The sequence below is a fragment of the Accipiter gentilis genome, chromosome 1 (genome assembly GCF_929443795.1).
Source record: "Accipiter gentilis chromosome 1, bAccGen1.1, whole genome shotgun sequence".
Classification (NCBI taxonomy): Eukaryota; Metazoa; Chordata; class Aves; order Accipitriformes; family Accipitridae; genus Astur; species Astur gentilis.
In genome coordinates this window covers 11,044,750-11,060,176 of record NC_064880.1, presented here as the reverse complement: position 1 = coordinate 11,060,176, position 15,427 = coordinate 11,044,750, and the positions used below count along the sequence as shown (strand labels likewise).

General features: G+C 48.2%; 4 protein-coding genes across 8 annotated transcripts in view; 3 read left to right on the top strand and 1 right to left on the bottom strand.

The window, feature by feature from the left end:
- Nucleotides 1–2,409, top strand: part of DIP2A (disco interacting protein 2 homolog A) — a 129,484-nt gene extending 127,075 nt beyond the window's left edge. For all 5 annotated transcript variants that reach the window (XM_049810848.1, XM_049810831.1, XM_049810839.1 and 2 more), the window contains one exon: nucleotides 394–2,409. In XM_049810848.1, the coding sequence (XP_049666805.1) occupies nucleotides 394–646 (253 nt within the window). In that variant the 3' untranslated portion in view covers nucleotides 647–2,409. The remainder of the gene's footprint in view (nucleotides 1–393) is intronic.
- A 1,360-nt stretch (nucleotides 2,410–3,769) lies between these two features.
- Nucleotides 3,770–6,668, top strand: LOC126043027 (zinc finger protein 239-like). The gene has a single exon (XM_049810881.1). It carries the CDS (start codon nucleotides 3,770–3,772, stop codon nucleotides 4,829–4,831), a length of 1,062 nt encoding a protein of 353 aa, XP_049666838.1. The 3' UTR covers nucleotides 4,832–6,668.
- LSS (lanosterol synthase) overlaps nucleotides 4,910–15,427 on the top strand; it is a 30,442-nt gene continuing 19,924 nt past the window's right edge. Inside the window, exons 1-4 of the mRNA XM_049810868.1 lie at nucleotides 4,910–5,020; nucleotides 7,028–7,185; nucleotides 7,298–7,467; nucleotides 13,548–13,662. Of these exons, the coding sequence (XP_049666825.1) occupies nucleotides 7,350–7,467; nucleotides 13,548–13,662 (233 nt within the window). The 5' untranslated portion in view covers nucleotides 4,910–5,020; nucleotides 7,028–7,185; nucleotides 7,298–7,349. The remainder of the gene's footprint in view (nucleotides 5,021–7,027; nucleotides 7,186–7,297; nucleotides 7,468–13,547; nucleotides 13,663–15,427) is intronic.
- S100B (S100 calcium binding protein B) lies at nucleotides 10,549–14,362 on the bottom strand. Its single transcript, XM_049810928.1, has 3 exons — nucleotides 13,931–14,362; nucleotides 12,487–12,639; nucleotides 10,549–11,983 (listed from the first exon to the last, which is right to left on the bottom strand). Exons 2-3 carry the CDS (start codon nucleotides 12,622–12,624, stop codon nucleotides 11,843–11,845), a joined length of 279 nt encoding a protein of 92 aa, XP_049666885.1. The 5' UTR covers nucleotides 12,625–12,639; nucleotides 13,931–14,362; the 3' UTR covers nucleotides 10,549–11,842.

The following is a 15,427-nucleotide window of genomic DNA, read 5'->3' as shown; positions in this document are numbered from 1 at the left end:
TTTGGGAGGTTTTGTCTTTCCTTAATAATCTCTGAAGATTTACACAAGTACATTAATATCGAGTATGCACACACTGAATGTGAAATCTTAATGGTTCCCATTTTAATACATAAATGCAAAGTAATTTAAATATGATTGTGTACATAATAAAAGACCTACTTGTATTTTGTACATGGACAATTAAAAAACAAGTGGCAGAGAATACCCCAAGAAGTTACAGTTTTAATACCTCTTGATTTATGAATATTTTCACATTACTATTATATCACTTGTTCCCATTTCTTACATTGTTCAAGTCCTTACAAAATTTATTTCCTGTGAGTCTCTCTGATAACTAGCTTCCTGTCAATATGGGTTTTTTCCTCACCATTAATATTTGTATCATGCCAACAGTGCTGTGTTTACATGGACCAACTTGCTTGTGGTGGTTGTGGAGCTGGAAGGCTCGGAACAAGAAGCGTTGGACCTGGTCGCGCTGGTAACGAATGTGGTTCTGGAAGAGCATTATCTCATAGTAGGTGTTGTAGTCATTGTGGACCCTGGTGTTATTCCTATCAACTCCCGTGGTGAGAAACAACGAATGCATTTGAGAGACGGATTTTTAGCTGACCAGTTGGATCCTATTTATGTTGCCTACAACATGTGAAAACAGAAAATCACATCAAGGCTAAAGCACCAAAATCAAGGGACTTTCCAAATAATAACGTTGGAATCCATTTTCTGTGTTTTTAAAAGCTGTTGAACAACTTAGGAAAATGGAGATACTAATCTTCACAGACCTTCATCTCTGCAATTGCATCTGCTTTCATAAATCCATTGTAACAGTTACAGCTGTCTTAGGATGGACAACTTACTGGAATTCCTGAAGGAAGCTGATTAGAACTGTCATGGACCAATGTTTTTTTACAATAATTATGAATGTCAGTACTTGATGCATTGCATAAAAGGACATAAAGCGGGGTGGGGAGAGAACACCAGCTGTGAGGAGGACTCTTGGAAATAATACTGAAAGTTGTGAGTAACCATTCAGAGTTCACCCTCCATGTGATTGTTTGCAATATATTGGCAGTATCTGGGTTGGGACGTAACTTTCAAGATTGCACACACCTCTACCATATTCTCTACTGTACTGAAAGGAATTTTGCACATATTTGAGATTTAAAAATGCAGGCTTTGTATTTTGAATCACTGACTCATCCCTATTCAGAAGAAACAAATTCATTCCAATCCCAGATTCACTATAACAACAGTTATGCTGCTGTTCAGCTTTTTTGTACCAAGCAAAAACAAATACTGCAACTGTAACAAGGTTACTTATCGTGCCATGCTGAACTCTGTAATGCTATAAACTTTATAATAAAACATAAATTAATATCCAGTTTCAACTACTTGATGCAGGAGCCTTCACTGCTCTTGCTGTCGTAACTTCATGTTAAAGTTGCTTCTTTTCATAGCATTAGCTGTTAATTACTGCCCTGCATAATGCCACGTATTTGAAAATTCATTCCAAAGCCAATAGTCTCTGAATGATTCGTAGAAATGTTTACAAAGCATGGTCTTACAATATGTTTTCCCTGAATATCCTGTGCTAAAACTTATAATAGTGATATTTTCTTTTTTTTTCCCTCACCATGGAAAAGATATTCAGTGTTAGTTAGCTTGATCTGCTGTGGTACAAACTTTCATTTTTTTAGACTTGTATTTAGACAGACTTTTTTGTTCAAGCTGAAGTATCCAGTTGGTTGAGTCACACTTGACTAATTAAGGTTTTGAAGTTTCTGCCTGATCTAATACTGCAGTGAACCTAATTCAGAAAGAGAATGTGAAGTTACTCAAATACTTAATGTATTTGAAGGTAAGCACGAGACTAGCAAATAATTATTTTTATAGAGTTGTTAAAGACTTTGAACTACATAAAATTTTTTTTAATAATGCATGAGTTTGGCAAAAGAGCCAGGTTTTTCTGCAAGGCAATTCTGCCTGGATCAGTGCCTAAGAAAGATGGATGTCAGTCTCCTGATATGAGGATATCAAATGACTCTTGGTCAAATAAACTATAAAATCTTCAACAAAAAACTTTCATATATAGTAGTTCTTTGCCCTCGTGGTGTTTGACTGTGGTGTATTATACAGCTGCATACTCTACTATGACTGTAATTATGTACAGAACTTGTGTAACTTATTGTTTAAGTACAGCAACCTCTAGCCGTGGACGATGGGACACTGCTTGTAACAAAACAGCTGGCAAAAGGAAAGAACTACCTAACCCCAATTTTAATGTTGTAGTTTTTTAGCAAATAAAGCATTGTAAGATTTTTGTATTGAGATAATTGATGACAGTGGGACAAGTTGCCTTGTAAAGTCAATCTGAAACAAAAGCACATTAAACATTTCAAAGCAGCTCTTGAACATCTGACTTGCTCAATGTTGAAACTTATGCTGTTAGATCAAAAACTTAGCTTCTCTACAGTACAGAGTTTTCACCTGTGTTTTGGACAGTTTAATGCCTAGAGAGCTTTTTTTTTTTTTTTTTTTGCAAAATTTCATTGCAGTTGCTTTACAATTCAAGCAATTGCACATCCTCAAAGCCTGGACGTTCCTGAATTTCCTGTGTTTTCAGTACCCAAATTGCAAGTGCTCTCCGCAGAGTGCCCTGACCTATGCGCAGGTCCTCCCCACCCAGAACTGGTACCTGCCACACACACTGAGTTTTCTAAATTGGGGATAAGGAGCCCAGCTGGGGGCGGGGGGCAATGTGTAACATCCCTCCTTCCCTTAGGATGGTGCTGCTTATTTCGCACAGCAAAGTGGTGCCGTGAAAAGCTGAAATCAGGATTCAGTGGTCAGAAGACTATTAACCAGGTATCCTTTACTGCAGTGCTGCGCACACAGGGGATTTCTCCTCCTATTGTGTGCACCTGGTCAGGCTAATTGCATAGTTTATATACAGGTTCTATATATGTATTCATCAGATTTCCGAGGAAAGTTTTACATATTCATTAGTTTTCCGGGAACTTATTATCATATGTAAATGTCCTTCGCACAGGCATACTCAAGGTCTCTGGTGGTCTTCGGGAGTCCTCAGTAGTCTTCCTCACTTGTCCGCTGCTTGAACCTCTCGGATGATTCTGCACAGTGCGATCTTGTGCACATTTGATACGTCTCATCCTAAAGAGTGCTCGTTAGTGCTTCTATTATCTATGCCAACATGTTGATGTAACCTATATGGATATTTCTAAGCTAAGTTATCTGAGAGGGCTAAAAGTCCTTATCTTCCTCAGAAACTGCAAGGCCATCTAAAAGCAATTTCTCACACATTTTGCAACATACAGAACTTTTGCCTACCATCTGTTAGCAAATAATTGGGTAAAGAAATAGCAAGGCCATCGTATTCAGAAAAACACCTTTGCATCAAAAGCCAAGGGTGAGTCTTGACAGAAAGCCCTGCTGGGTCGGCGCACTGGGGAGGCGGGAGGGGAGCCAGCTGTGCCGCCAGCGCAGGGACCTGCTGCGCATCGGGGGCGCTCCCCGGAGCCGCTGTAAGCCCTCCTCGGAGGGCGAGGAGCCGGGCGTCTATCGGTCTGTAAGGCGGCCTGCGCCACAAACGCCGGCCCCGCCGAGCGAGAAGATGGCGGCCGCAGGCCCACCCCGGCGGCCTGCACCTCGCCTCCTGACGTCACCCCCGCGCGCCGGCGGCGCATGCGCGCGGGCCACCGTCCGCGCCGCCGCTTCCGGCGCCGGGCGGGGCGGGGCCGCCGCCGCGGCCGCCATGGTGCCGGCGGGGCCGCCGGGCGGGTCGGGCCGCCGGGCGTTGGCGCTCGCCGCCGAGGCGGAGCGGCCCCACGGGTGCGAGCAGTGCGGGAAGGCCTTCGCGCAGGCTGGCGCCCTGGCCAAGCACCGGCGGGTCCACACCGGGGAGAAGCCCTACCGCTGCCCTGTCTGCGCCAAGGCCTTCGCCCTCTCCTCGGGGCTGGTCCTCCACAAGCGCACCCACACCGGGGAGCGGCCCCACGCCTGCCCGCTCTGCGGCAAGGCCTTCATCTCCTCCTCGCACCTCGCCCTCCACCTCCGCTCTCACACGGGCGAGCGCAAGTACCAGTGCCCCGTCTGCGGGAAGCTCTTCCTCCAGTCCTCCCACCTGGTGCGCCACAAGGCCATCCACACTGGTGAGAGGCCCTTCAAGTGCGACGACTGCGGCAAGCTCTTCGGGCGCGCCTCGCACCTCGTGACCCACCGCCGCGTGCACACGGGCGAGAGGCCTTTCAAGTGCCTGCAGTGCGAGAAGGCCTTCACGCAGAAGGCCGGGCTGGTCCTCCACATCCGCCTGCACACCGGGGAGCGGCCCTACGCGTGTGACAAGTGCGGGAAGAACTTCCGCTCCTCCGCCCACCTTGTGTCGCACCAGCTTCTCGAGTCGGGCGAGAGGAACTTCAAGTGCTCCACCTGCGGGAAGGCCTTCAAGCAGGCGTCGTCCCTCAAGCAGCACCTGAAGACCCACGAGGCGCGCGAGCCTCACCGCTGCTCAGTTTGCAGCCGAGCCTTTTCCAGGTCCTCTTACCTCCAGCTTCACATGAGAACGCATAGCGGGGAGCGGCCGTACCACTGCTTGGTTTGCAACCGGACGTATGCCAAAATTTCTACCTTTGAAAAACACTGTAAAAAGCACCAGCAGGACGAAGAGGGGCCTGATGCTAGACCCAGGCCAATGACCACCAGGGCAAAAGCCCTGGCTGAAAAGAAAAAGCGGGAGCAGAAACAGCAGCATCAAGATGACAGCCTCGAGCAACCTCACCAGGCTGACCCAAAGCAGCAGCAGGCGGAAAGGCTGTAAAAGTCACTAAAACAAGAACTGTTCCCGGTCCTCCACAACATGGCTTACGGGAGGTAGAGTGTCTGGTTTAATTTTCATCAAAAGAAAATGACATGCTGCACCAGCGTTACTCCAGAGCATGTTTCCAAATGGAATTCTTTCTCTGACGCAAGGTTCAATGCAAACACTTCTCTGGAGCACAACAGATATGTAAGAGTCCGCTGAGGGTCCCCGCAGTCAGTGTGGCGTGCAGAATGCTCCATGGTTACAGGGGGATTCCACCCCGTTCATGGGCCCTGGGGGTTTTGTTTCATGTCAGCAGCATTTTCTAACACAAATTTCCAGGGGTTCCTCACCACTGCGCCTGCTTTTACACAGATTGAAAGAGTGATGCTTCTTTGTATGTGGAAATAATTAAGTTGTAGTCTCTTAAATGAAGGCAAAGTTTTTGTTTGAAGAGGCAAGAGAGGTGGCACACATACAGAAAATAGATTTATACCAACGGTGGGTTTAGGAAACAAGCAGGAATTTATCCTGCAAAACACAATTTGTTTTTAAAAGCACTGTATATAGCGAGAAGATAGTATCTTTGAGGCTTTTCTGGTTTTCTCACTGTTAAGTACAACAAGGCATTGTACTTAGCATCCAGATAATGCTGTGCGTAAGGTGCGTTTAAAGCATAGCAGGTTTTATTGCCAAAGCAACTTAACTCATCTTTCTCAAAACTAATGAAGACAGGTGCCAAAAATCTGTAATTCATCTTAAATTGACTGAGTTTGACATTTGAAATCCTGGCTTGTAGTAAAGATACAAGAATGGCATGTATATTTTTATTTCCACACACACACCTGATTTTTAGGGAATGTAAAATGTAGTAACAAGAGAATTCTAAGCCCCATCTCCTTCTGAATTAACAAACTGCTGTAGCTGGTTCGCTGGCCAGTCACCATGCTGAGGGAATGAGGCCAGATGCCACAAAAAGGTTTGCTGTCAAAGTGGAGTGTTTCAGATTTATTCTAGGGTGTGAGATCGGACTCCAGTGAATACTAATTAACTTTGTAAATATTAATAGAACTACCTTTATTGCAGCAGCGTTCTTTGTGAGCCAACACTTTGTACTGACTTTTTATAAACTTTATGTCATTCTAGCAACAGTACTATGAGGCTACTTTACGCCTTTACTTATCACTTATTGTTACCCAGGAATTTATTATAGCAGAAAAAAGGAAGCAGTGAGTTCATTTTAAGTGCACATTCCTTATTTTCTGTACCAAGTCCCTGATTTTTTTAATGCTTTATCACTGCCATTGTGTGAAAACACGTATTATGCACTTTAAGGATATTTTGGGGAGGGGGGTTCTATAGCATATTCACAACTCTGTTTTAAGGCCAAAAAGAACTTTTCCAAAAGCTTGCACATTTAACTTATTGCAGTGTATCAGGCCAGAAATCATGTTAGTAGATGATAGAGCTGGATTACATCTAAGAACTCACAGCTAACAAAACTGCGTTAGGTAATTCTCTTATCTTTTGCACTTCAGGATTTACTTGATGCTGGGTATACTAAGATATAACTCGTTGAACTGATGTTTATTTTAGCTGGTTAATATACTATAAGTATTTATGTGGTCAGATATTTCAAATGAGATGTTTCTAAACCAGAGTTTCTTGTTGTGACAAATTCTAACGTAAATTTTTGCTACAGTCTTTAGATTTTGTTTTGTGACCAATCGTGTTGTTTAGGACGAACTAGACACACTGGGTTTTATTTCCACTTCGGTTATGCCAGTGCCATATAAGCAGAGTTCTATCTTTTTTTGTATTTCAGTACATGTTATTAAAATAATATATACCACTATCTTTTCCTCCAGTCACTTTTTTTTTAATCCTGTTCTCACCTAAACATAAAAGTTCACTTATGCAAGTGAAAAACATTTGCAAATTTTCTAGCATTTGTTAAAACTTAGCTTACAAAGGTAACTGCAAAATAACAATTTGTTTTTATTTCTAGCATTTTTCTCTGCCAAACATGGACGATAGTGCCATGGTGGTTGTGTCTATACTGGTAACGTGGCATGCCTACATGGAGAATCAAAATTTCAGTGGCAAGAAAATATAAAAGTTGCCTTTTAAAGATCAATTTTATGTTGCTTCTTAATAGTTTTGGAGGTGTTTTATTTTCTTTTGTTTAAAAAGCTTCCCATTTTGCTCTTCTAGTTTCCTGCTCTGTCAGCTGCCTGCCCCCTGCAATCAGAAGTCCACACTGTTTGGGATGCAGGATGAACTCAGACTTTGTACAGTAAAATCCAGTGTCGAGACTATTTCAGAATGGAAAAACTGAAAATAGGCTCTAATGCCCTGACTGTTGCAGTACAGTAAGTAAGGCCAGGCAAATCCTTTAGATTTAATCTCTGGTAGGGGGAACAAATTCAGTCCGTGGATCACTCACAGAAATGCTGCCACTTTCTTTTGAAATGTATTTTTCAGCTTAATGTACAGAGGGAGCAGGAATGTGCTTCCATGTCACTAGACTGCCAGGATGGAGGAACACGTCTCAGTGCCGTCACAGCTTGCAGCGCAGAGTTCTGAACACGTGGGAGACGCAGCCCAGCAGCGCAGTGCTTTGTTTACACAATTGCTTTACTCCATCCAACAAGGTCAGGAACGTTCCTTCTCTGGGGTCTGTAGAAGTCTGCATTTGATTTGTGGGTGATTTGTGGAAAAAGCATATTTTGTTTTTAAGATAAATTATTTTTCTTGCTGCCAGCACATGAACTCTGCTATTGAATGATTCAGCCTGAATTCATATCCCGTTGACAGTTAACAAGATGAAGAATATTTTTTTAAATGTGCTAAGTGCAATAATCATCACTCCCAGTAAGATTAAATCTTACATGGAAGAACTTTTTGGTGGGGTAAGTGCTCTTCCAGTGCTGGTAATTTTGTGTCTTATCCAGAGAGAGGGTTCCCTTTCACAGATGCGCTTCACCTGTAATTATCTGGGGAGAGAGTAAAAGTGCAGATTCTAGTCTCCCAGAGCAAAAAGTAATGGTAACATTTTAAATTATGAAAATGTAATTTAGCAGAGCTACAATACAGCATGTATGTGCTAAATCTGCCCCCATCTGTCACTTTTCTAGTTTGCAAAGTTAATTTGAGTCTTAGGCTCCTCCTGTTGGTGTACTTGCTTCTCTTTGTTTCACTTTTAGTACTGTTGGCAAATAGTTCTTGTCTTGACAGGGCATTTAGTATTAGAAACCATCCATTGGTGCCCTTCCTGATGGGAAATTTACTTGCATCTTCTAAAGGGAGTCAAAAGCATAACTGACAAATGTGTCCAAATGTCAGGTAGGCGCTGCTAGTGTAATGCTGCTGTTTCATCCTCAGGGAGCCTTCCAGGGCCTTGAGGGTCCCACGGCACAGACCCCAGAGCTCCATGTTACCAAACCAGCTATTCTGTGGTTGTCACAGGCTAGTCTGCACTAAAGACAAAAATGTGGATTTTCTGAGCTCTCCTGGGATCAATGAAGAGGTCAGGTCAACCTAACCAGTGCCAGTGAGGTGTTGTAAGAGCACACACACATCAGGTATCCAGGAGGCTGATTCTGTTGGATGGGATGGGGGCATAACTAAAAATTATTTAATAATGTCATTAGCCTATCACCTTCCCTTCCTGAAGAGCAAACCATCCCTGCCAGAGCCTGAAAACCAGTGGCGTCAGGACTAGCACTCATGGTTTAACCCCAGCCAGCAGCTAAGCACCACGCAGCCACTCACTTCACTTTCCCCCCACCCAGTGGGATGGGGGAGAGAATCAGGAAAAAAAAAAAAAAAGTAAAACTTGTGGGTTGAGATAAGAGCAGTTTAATAGAACAGAAAGGAAGAAAATAATAATAAAATTACAGTAATAATAATAAAAGGTTTGGAATATACAAAACAAGTGATGCACAGTGCAATTGCTCATCACTCAGTGACTGATGCCCAGTTAGTTCCCAAGCAGCGATATGCCCCTGCTGGCCAACTGCTCCCAGTTTATATACTGGGCATGATGTCACATGGTACGGAATACTCGTTGGCCGCTTTGGGTCAGCTGCCCTGGCTGTGTCCCCTCCGAACTTCTTGTGCCCTCCAGCCTTTTTGCTAGCTGGGCATGAGAAGCTGAAAAATCCTTAACTTAGTCCGAACACTACTTGGCAACAACTGAAAACATCAGTGTGTTATCAACATTCTTCTCATACTGAATCCAAGACATAACACTATACCAGCTACTAGAAAGAAAATTAGCTCTATCCCAGCCGAAACCAGGACAAGTATCTAGCCTGTCATTGCTGGGAGGTTAGTGAGTTTTTGAAAGCCTTTTGAGCCTCCTTCAGAGCTGGCTGTGATGTCTGCCTTGCAAAGTTCTGACACCTGCTCCTTGGTCAGCCCCAAGACTTGAGAGGTTTTCCGCAGAAAGCATCACTGCGCTTCTGAGCCCCTCGCAGCCCTACTCAAACCCCTTGTTGGCATGGCAGCATCCTTTTTCTAGGTTGGACACAGGGGGCTTGCGCGGTCCATGGGGACCCAGGGTGTTACCAGAGGTTCTGCGGGTTGCTGCCTGTGCCTGTGTGTGCAGGGGGGCAGCATGCAGGGTGGATCGGCAGTGGTGAGGTGTTGGCAGAGGCACCTCATGCTATATGCTTGGGCTGGTGTTGCCCAAACTGCTTTGCCTGCCTCCCCAGCCACACCAGCATACGGCTGTCCCCACAATCAGCGCTCTGCGCTGAGGTACCGCCTGTGTCAGAGAGCAGCAGGACAGAGAGCAGCAGGACACAACAGGAGCAGAGCTGCTGTGCAGACAGGGTGACGCTGAGGCCTGTGACCATGCAGTCTCTGTTTCAGGAATTACACTTCAGGAAAGCTCTGCTTTCCTTGCTGACTGGGGACTCCTCCCCAGTCCCACTCTTGTCCAGGAATCAGTAGCCAAGCACTGCATGCTGCACCACTGGCGGTCAGAGTGCTCATCTCAAGGGAAGACATGCTCTCATCCTCCCTGACAAGAGGCACCTGCTCTGCTCTACCTTCTCCTGTGCCAGGTAAAGCCTCCGTGAATTCCCAGCAGTGGTGTTGCTAAGTCAGGATCAGCCTTGCTGCCAGAAACACGTGCGCAGTCATACTGTGCACTCCCTGCTCCTGCTCTCATTGCTCACCAAGGGACGGGACAGCCTGCTCTGTAACACAGCCATGTGTTAACACCTACAGCTCTTTGCCGCTGCAATGCTGTGCAGAGCTGCTGGAAAGGCACGGTCTTGGGGAAGGATTCCTCATCCATGTGACCACTGCTGGTGTGTTGAGGCGGAAGGCAGGTGGGTCTTGGAGACCTGCCAGCCAGCTTCAGCAGCAGACCCTTGTGCTGAAGCATCTGACCCCTCTGCTGAACTCAGGTTCAGGCTCAAGAGAAGGTCATGAGAGTCCCATCTACCCTGCCTAACCTCGGGGACACTGGGACAGACAGTGTCCCCATTTGTTGTCCTCACATATGCTGCTTCAGGTCTGTACAAGTGTTGGAAACAGCTGAACTGAGAACAGATTGGGATGTTAAAAATGTGGAAGTAACTTGGATGCTAAACAATTTCTAAACAAATGAGCACTACCCTGGGATGGCAAAACTGAGGCAGATGAGAACAGCAAGATGGCCCCTGTCTGAAGATATGTCATCTTGCGCATGAAATCATTATGAAATGTGGAATGAGGTAAAAACATCTGCAGGCATCTTTGTCATGAATTTGTCACTACAGATGTTGCTAGCCATGAATGCCTAACTCACAGGTACTGCTGAACTGAACGGCAAGTGCAGACTGAAAAAGGCAAGAGCATAGGCTTTGGGGAAATTGTCCTAGGTTTAGCTTTGGTTTTGCAAAGGCTCACCAGTACGAGCCCCTGGATGACCTTGGCAGCAGTGGACACATCCTGAACAGCAGCAGTTCTGCGGAGGTGCAGTGCATTCCTTTGGCCTCACAGGTACATCTGCCAGTTTGGACAGCCAGGCGGAGCACGGTGTGCCAACTATAGTGGCCAGCCATAGTGATGCCAGGGAGGAGATAAAGGGTCAATGCCCAACAAGAAACCAAGGGGTGTGAGCTGTAGTAGTCCTTCAGGCTGCATCCTCCAGCTTTCCCCTCTGACAGCACAGGGCAGCTGGGACAAAAGGACATGTCTTTCACCAGAGACCAGTTGTGGCCCAGAGACCAAAACAACATTTTATTCTCACCATTTCCACACACTCTGGAGGCTGTGCCTGGTCTATGTTAAAGCACTGTGGTCACACTGGGTAGATTCCCCCTTCCCTTCTGACTGAGCCTGGAGACCTTGCCGAGGCACATCCCAGGCCCAGAAGCTGTCCCCAGCCCAGGAGCTTCATATGCTTTCATTTCCAGTTCTGCAGGCTGCTAAAAGTAGGATTCATTGACAAGAGAAAAGCCTGGGCTGTTAGATGGTTATGCTTTGCCTTTCAAGCCAAGGGTGTCTCAATTTGCCAAGAAATGCATGGGCTCTGCTGAGCTCCTGTGATGGGACAGGGGCTGTGCTGCCTGGGTTAGTACGATGCACAGGGTGGTCAGAGCCCACGGGAATCAATGGGAGCCTTTCCGTTCAGGCCAGTGGGCTCAGAACCAGGCTTCTGTAGCCAGCCCCTCTGTATCACCTCCTACTTCAGCCCTTGAATTTCCCTTTTCCCTTTGCAAGCAAGCTTGGATCATGGCGTCTGCCTGCCTCCAGCCCCGTGCACATCCCTTGCATACAGCAGCAGGGAAGGAGCTTGAGACAAGGCATTCGCACACTGCATCCAGCCAGGTGGGCACTGGCCAATAGGCTTTCCTGAGCCGTGTGGGTGTTTCTTGTTCACAAAGCTGCAGAACTTAATAAGCTGCTTAAGTCTAGCACAAGCTTAACTCCAAGGAGCCCCTAATAGCACCCAGTCTTTTTCCCAGAGGAGCGATGCTATTCTGCATCTCTCCAGCATGAGCAGGATGTGCTTGCCTGCTTCCCACCAGCTCACTCATGCTCAAAGAACTCATGGCAAGCAGCGGTGACCATGGCAATGAAGGCTACAAACTCCTGGAAGTCGCACTCTGCATCCCCATCGCTGTCCAGCGCCTCCATGACTTTGTCCACAGTCTCCTGGTCTTTGATCTCCTGAAGGGATACAAACAGGCAGCCAAAGCTGGGGAGGATCAGAGCGAGGCCCAGACAGTAACATATCCCTACTTCTCAGGTGCTCTCATGGCTGAATCTCTGTTCAGTCACATCCCAAATAGCTCGTGACTGTTTCCCATCTGTGTGGGGCACTGCCCTGCGCCTGCAGCAGTATCTGCGCAACAGCAGCCCTCCTGAAGCAGGAATCGCAGCCACAGCTGTGCAGCTGGGAAGGGACATCTTGAACCCCTTGGGGCAAGGCTGTCCCTCCTTCCCAGAGAAGGAAATTTCCCTAATATCCAACCCAAACCCCAGCCCCCAACACAGGCTGTTGCCCTTGTCCTGCCACCTGCTGCTCCTGCAGAGCTGGAGCAAAGTGTTGAATGCACCGCTGCGTGAATAAACCCCTTCCCCTGTGCTTGCTGGAGTTAGTGGAGCCTGGAAGCTGCTCAGCGCAGCTTCCCGACCCCAGCCAGGCATGCTGCATGGAGGGCAATACTTACGCCAAGGAAATGGGTCAACTCGTTGTTAATGAGCTCCTTCAGTTCTGATTTCTTCAGCTTGTGCTTGTCTCCCTCCTTCCCTGAGTACTGGTGGAAGGCATCAATGATGGCGATCATGGCCTTCTCCAGCTCAGACATGGTCACAGCGTGGCCCTGAGGTCAGAGGGAGCGGTGGGTCCGTTAGTCTGGGCAAGCTCCAGCGATGCCTTTTGCTTTGCAAGCACAGCCACGCTGGGGCTCCCCTCGTGGGTCAGCAATGCTGGACCCTGTGCTCAAAACATGCTGCTGCACTGCTAGCAGCTCTCTCTTCAGGGAGCAAGATCCCAAGAGACCTTGGCTCTGCCTGCAGGAGCTCTCGAGAAGAGGAGAGCATCAACGCAAGGAGTGTCCAGTACAGGACTGGCACATGCCAGGAGCTGACACATCCCTTGGGACTGATGTGAGTTTGACACCTTGGGTCTCAGTGTGGGCACAGGAGAAAGAACAAGGAGAGGCTGCAAAGCCCTTGTGCCTCCCAGCAAGGTGCTGCTGCATTGTCCGTATGTGCAGACCTGGCTAGCAGGCAGCATGCTGTCACTTCACCTCTTCTTTGGCTCCCGCTGCTTAACCCGTTGCTTTTTTCTCCTTGCTTGGGAGAGGGGTGGGCAGGGGTTTCATTTCTTCACAAGGAGCTTCAGAAAGGTTTTGCTGTCACAGGCGCTTTCGCCTCTGCCTTTCTCACCTGCAGGCCTATCTCCAGCTGAGCAGTCAGGGGAACGCGGGCAGGAACCCGGGTGCCATTGGGACAAAATAAGCACATCTCTAACCTCCCTCCTCCCACACTTGATCTGGAGACCCTCTTGGGAATGTTAGTAATTGGGATTGCAGCATTTTCAGCAGATTTCACAAACAGACAAACCAAAGAGACTCTGATCGAACAGGGAGAGATGCAAAACTACCTTCCCAAAAGCTGTTGAATGCACTGATGCTGGGGGGAAAAGAAAGCCTTATTGTCTGGCACTCAGTTAATTCATACCTCATGGGTAAATGTCTCCTGCCCTGCAGCCTGTCTGTTGTTTCAGCACCACAAGGCCCGATGCTGAAGGCACTGAATCTCATCCCACAGCCTGACTCTCAAGCTGATGCCTTCCCCTGTGCAGTAGTTGGTGTCCAAACTGCGAGACTGTTTCCAATCAGGTAAGAAATATTCCAGAAGCACTTCACGCATGCATCCTAACAGCCCTTTGCATCCTCCTGCCCTGCCTGCACCAGGCTGAGCTAGCTGCCAGCAGCACTGCCAGCTCCCTGTCCATGAGGCTGAGGAGCGTTTCAGCTCCCCGCTGGCCTCCACTATAGTGGCAGAGCTTGGAGCTGCGATGGTGTCCCCCATGCCACCCCTCCTGCCGCAGCAGCCCACCTGCTCCAGTAGCCAAGTGCCTACCCGGTACCCCCCGGCCCCTCTCACCTTCCTGCTGGCGGCGGGGCTGTGGCACAGCAATACGATGCAGCCGGGTGCCCCGGGGGGACTCGCTGGCTTCTTATGCCTGGGGGCGGAGAGCCCCGGGCCCTGCTGCAGTGCCTGCAGCACCAATGGCAGCTGGAGGCGGGGGCGTCCAGAGCCGGGCACTGGGCCCGCACTGCACAGTGATGCACACAGGGACGCATTGACTCGCTGCCAGCCCACGGCCGCAGACGTGGGAGCTGTTGGAGAGAAAGCTGCCGTTGTGAGAAAAAAAATAACTGGGCAGTCAGCAGGAGAGCCGGCCTGGTGGCATCGCTTGTACTGCTGCTCTCGTCCACAGTAAAGACAATGAATTGTGAGCCACGGCTGGACAGGCACGGTCAGAGCTGGACTGGGGGCCCCAACACCTGCCCCAAGGCACCCCACAGCCAGGGCCAGGTGTGTGGGAACGATGGAGCCCTGCTATCCCTGTGGGCCCTGATCCAGGGCTCCAGCACCTCTGGGGCAGATGTTTTTATTTGCAAGACAGCTTGTGCCTGCGGCCTCTGTCCCTTCACTGTGCACCTCTGAGACGGGTGTCTACCCTGCCACCCCATCAGTCTGGGGGACAGTGGGACCCTTTGCAGGGGAGTTGCAATTGTATCGAGCTGTAAGCGGTCAAAGGATAGAGCTGGCAGCAGTGGCAGCTCCCCCCAGATGCCTCCTGGGGGGAAAGTGCGAGGTTCAGAGGCATGCCTTACTGTAGCCTTACAAAAGGTGTGTTAAGTCACTTTGGGTTATAAAGGTGCTCTCACAAGCACCTGGCCAGTATCTGCGACACCACCCTTTTGTCTAGGGGACGGTGGGAACCTCCTGCCTGCGTGTACCTGTTGTCCATGTCACGGCCTCTGCCAGCCCCAGCAGGCACCACGGGCATTAAATGCACTTTTATTTAAACCCAAGAGCTCCAAGTTTCCACCAGAGACTCCTTGGCAGGCTGGTGCACAGACCCGACGGCAGGTGATGCTTTGTGGGGGCTGGCAGGCAGCCCGGCAGGGATGGGGGATCTGCAGGGAAGCAGGTGACGAGCAGCAAGAGCAGAAAGGAGCATCTTTTGCCCAAACTGCTCCTGGTGGCACAGTACAAGCGAGTGATTGATAAATGCAGTGAACACGCTGAAGAAAGCAAGTTTTCATTGTGTTTCATTGCCTAGCCACACTGTTCCCCAAGAATGAGATGGGATGAGCCAAAGTTGAAGCTGTCTGCTATTACTGATGTGGTATGTTTCCATTTGTGCCTTTTCACTGCAGCACAGGATCAATAATTGCTTTATGTCTTAGGCCTTTGTTGAATTTCAGACTCAGTGCAACTTGGAACAGGTCACTGCTGTTACCAGGAAGACAGTTTAGCAATACCTATGATGGAGAGCCCAGACGTGTCATTTTATTACCATGGTCAGCTCCTGTGAGGAGTTTAAGAGCCTTATACAAATGCTTGTGGGGTAGGATGAAGGTCCAGACA

What these genes read in the sequence shown, in the direction of transcription:
- S100B (XM_049810928.1), bottom strand. Translation starts at nt 12,624, where the DNA reads ATGTCTGAGCTGGAGAAGGCCATGATCGCCATCATTGATGCCTTCCAC. An exon ending in AGTTGACCCATTTCCTTGGC is followed by an intron (nt 11,984 to 12,486) that starts GTAAGTATTGCC and finishes GTATCCCTTCAG; the next exon opens with GAGATCAAAGACCAGGAGAC.
- LOC126043027 (XM_049810881.1), top strand. Translation starts at nt 3,770, where the DNA reads ATGGTGCCGGCGGGGCCGCCGGGCGGGTCGGGCCGCCGGGCGTTGGCG.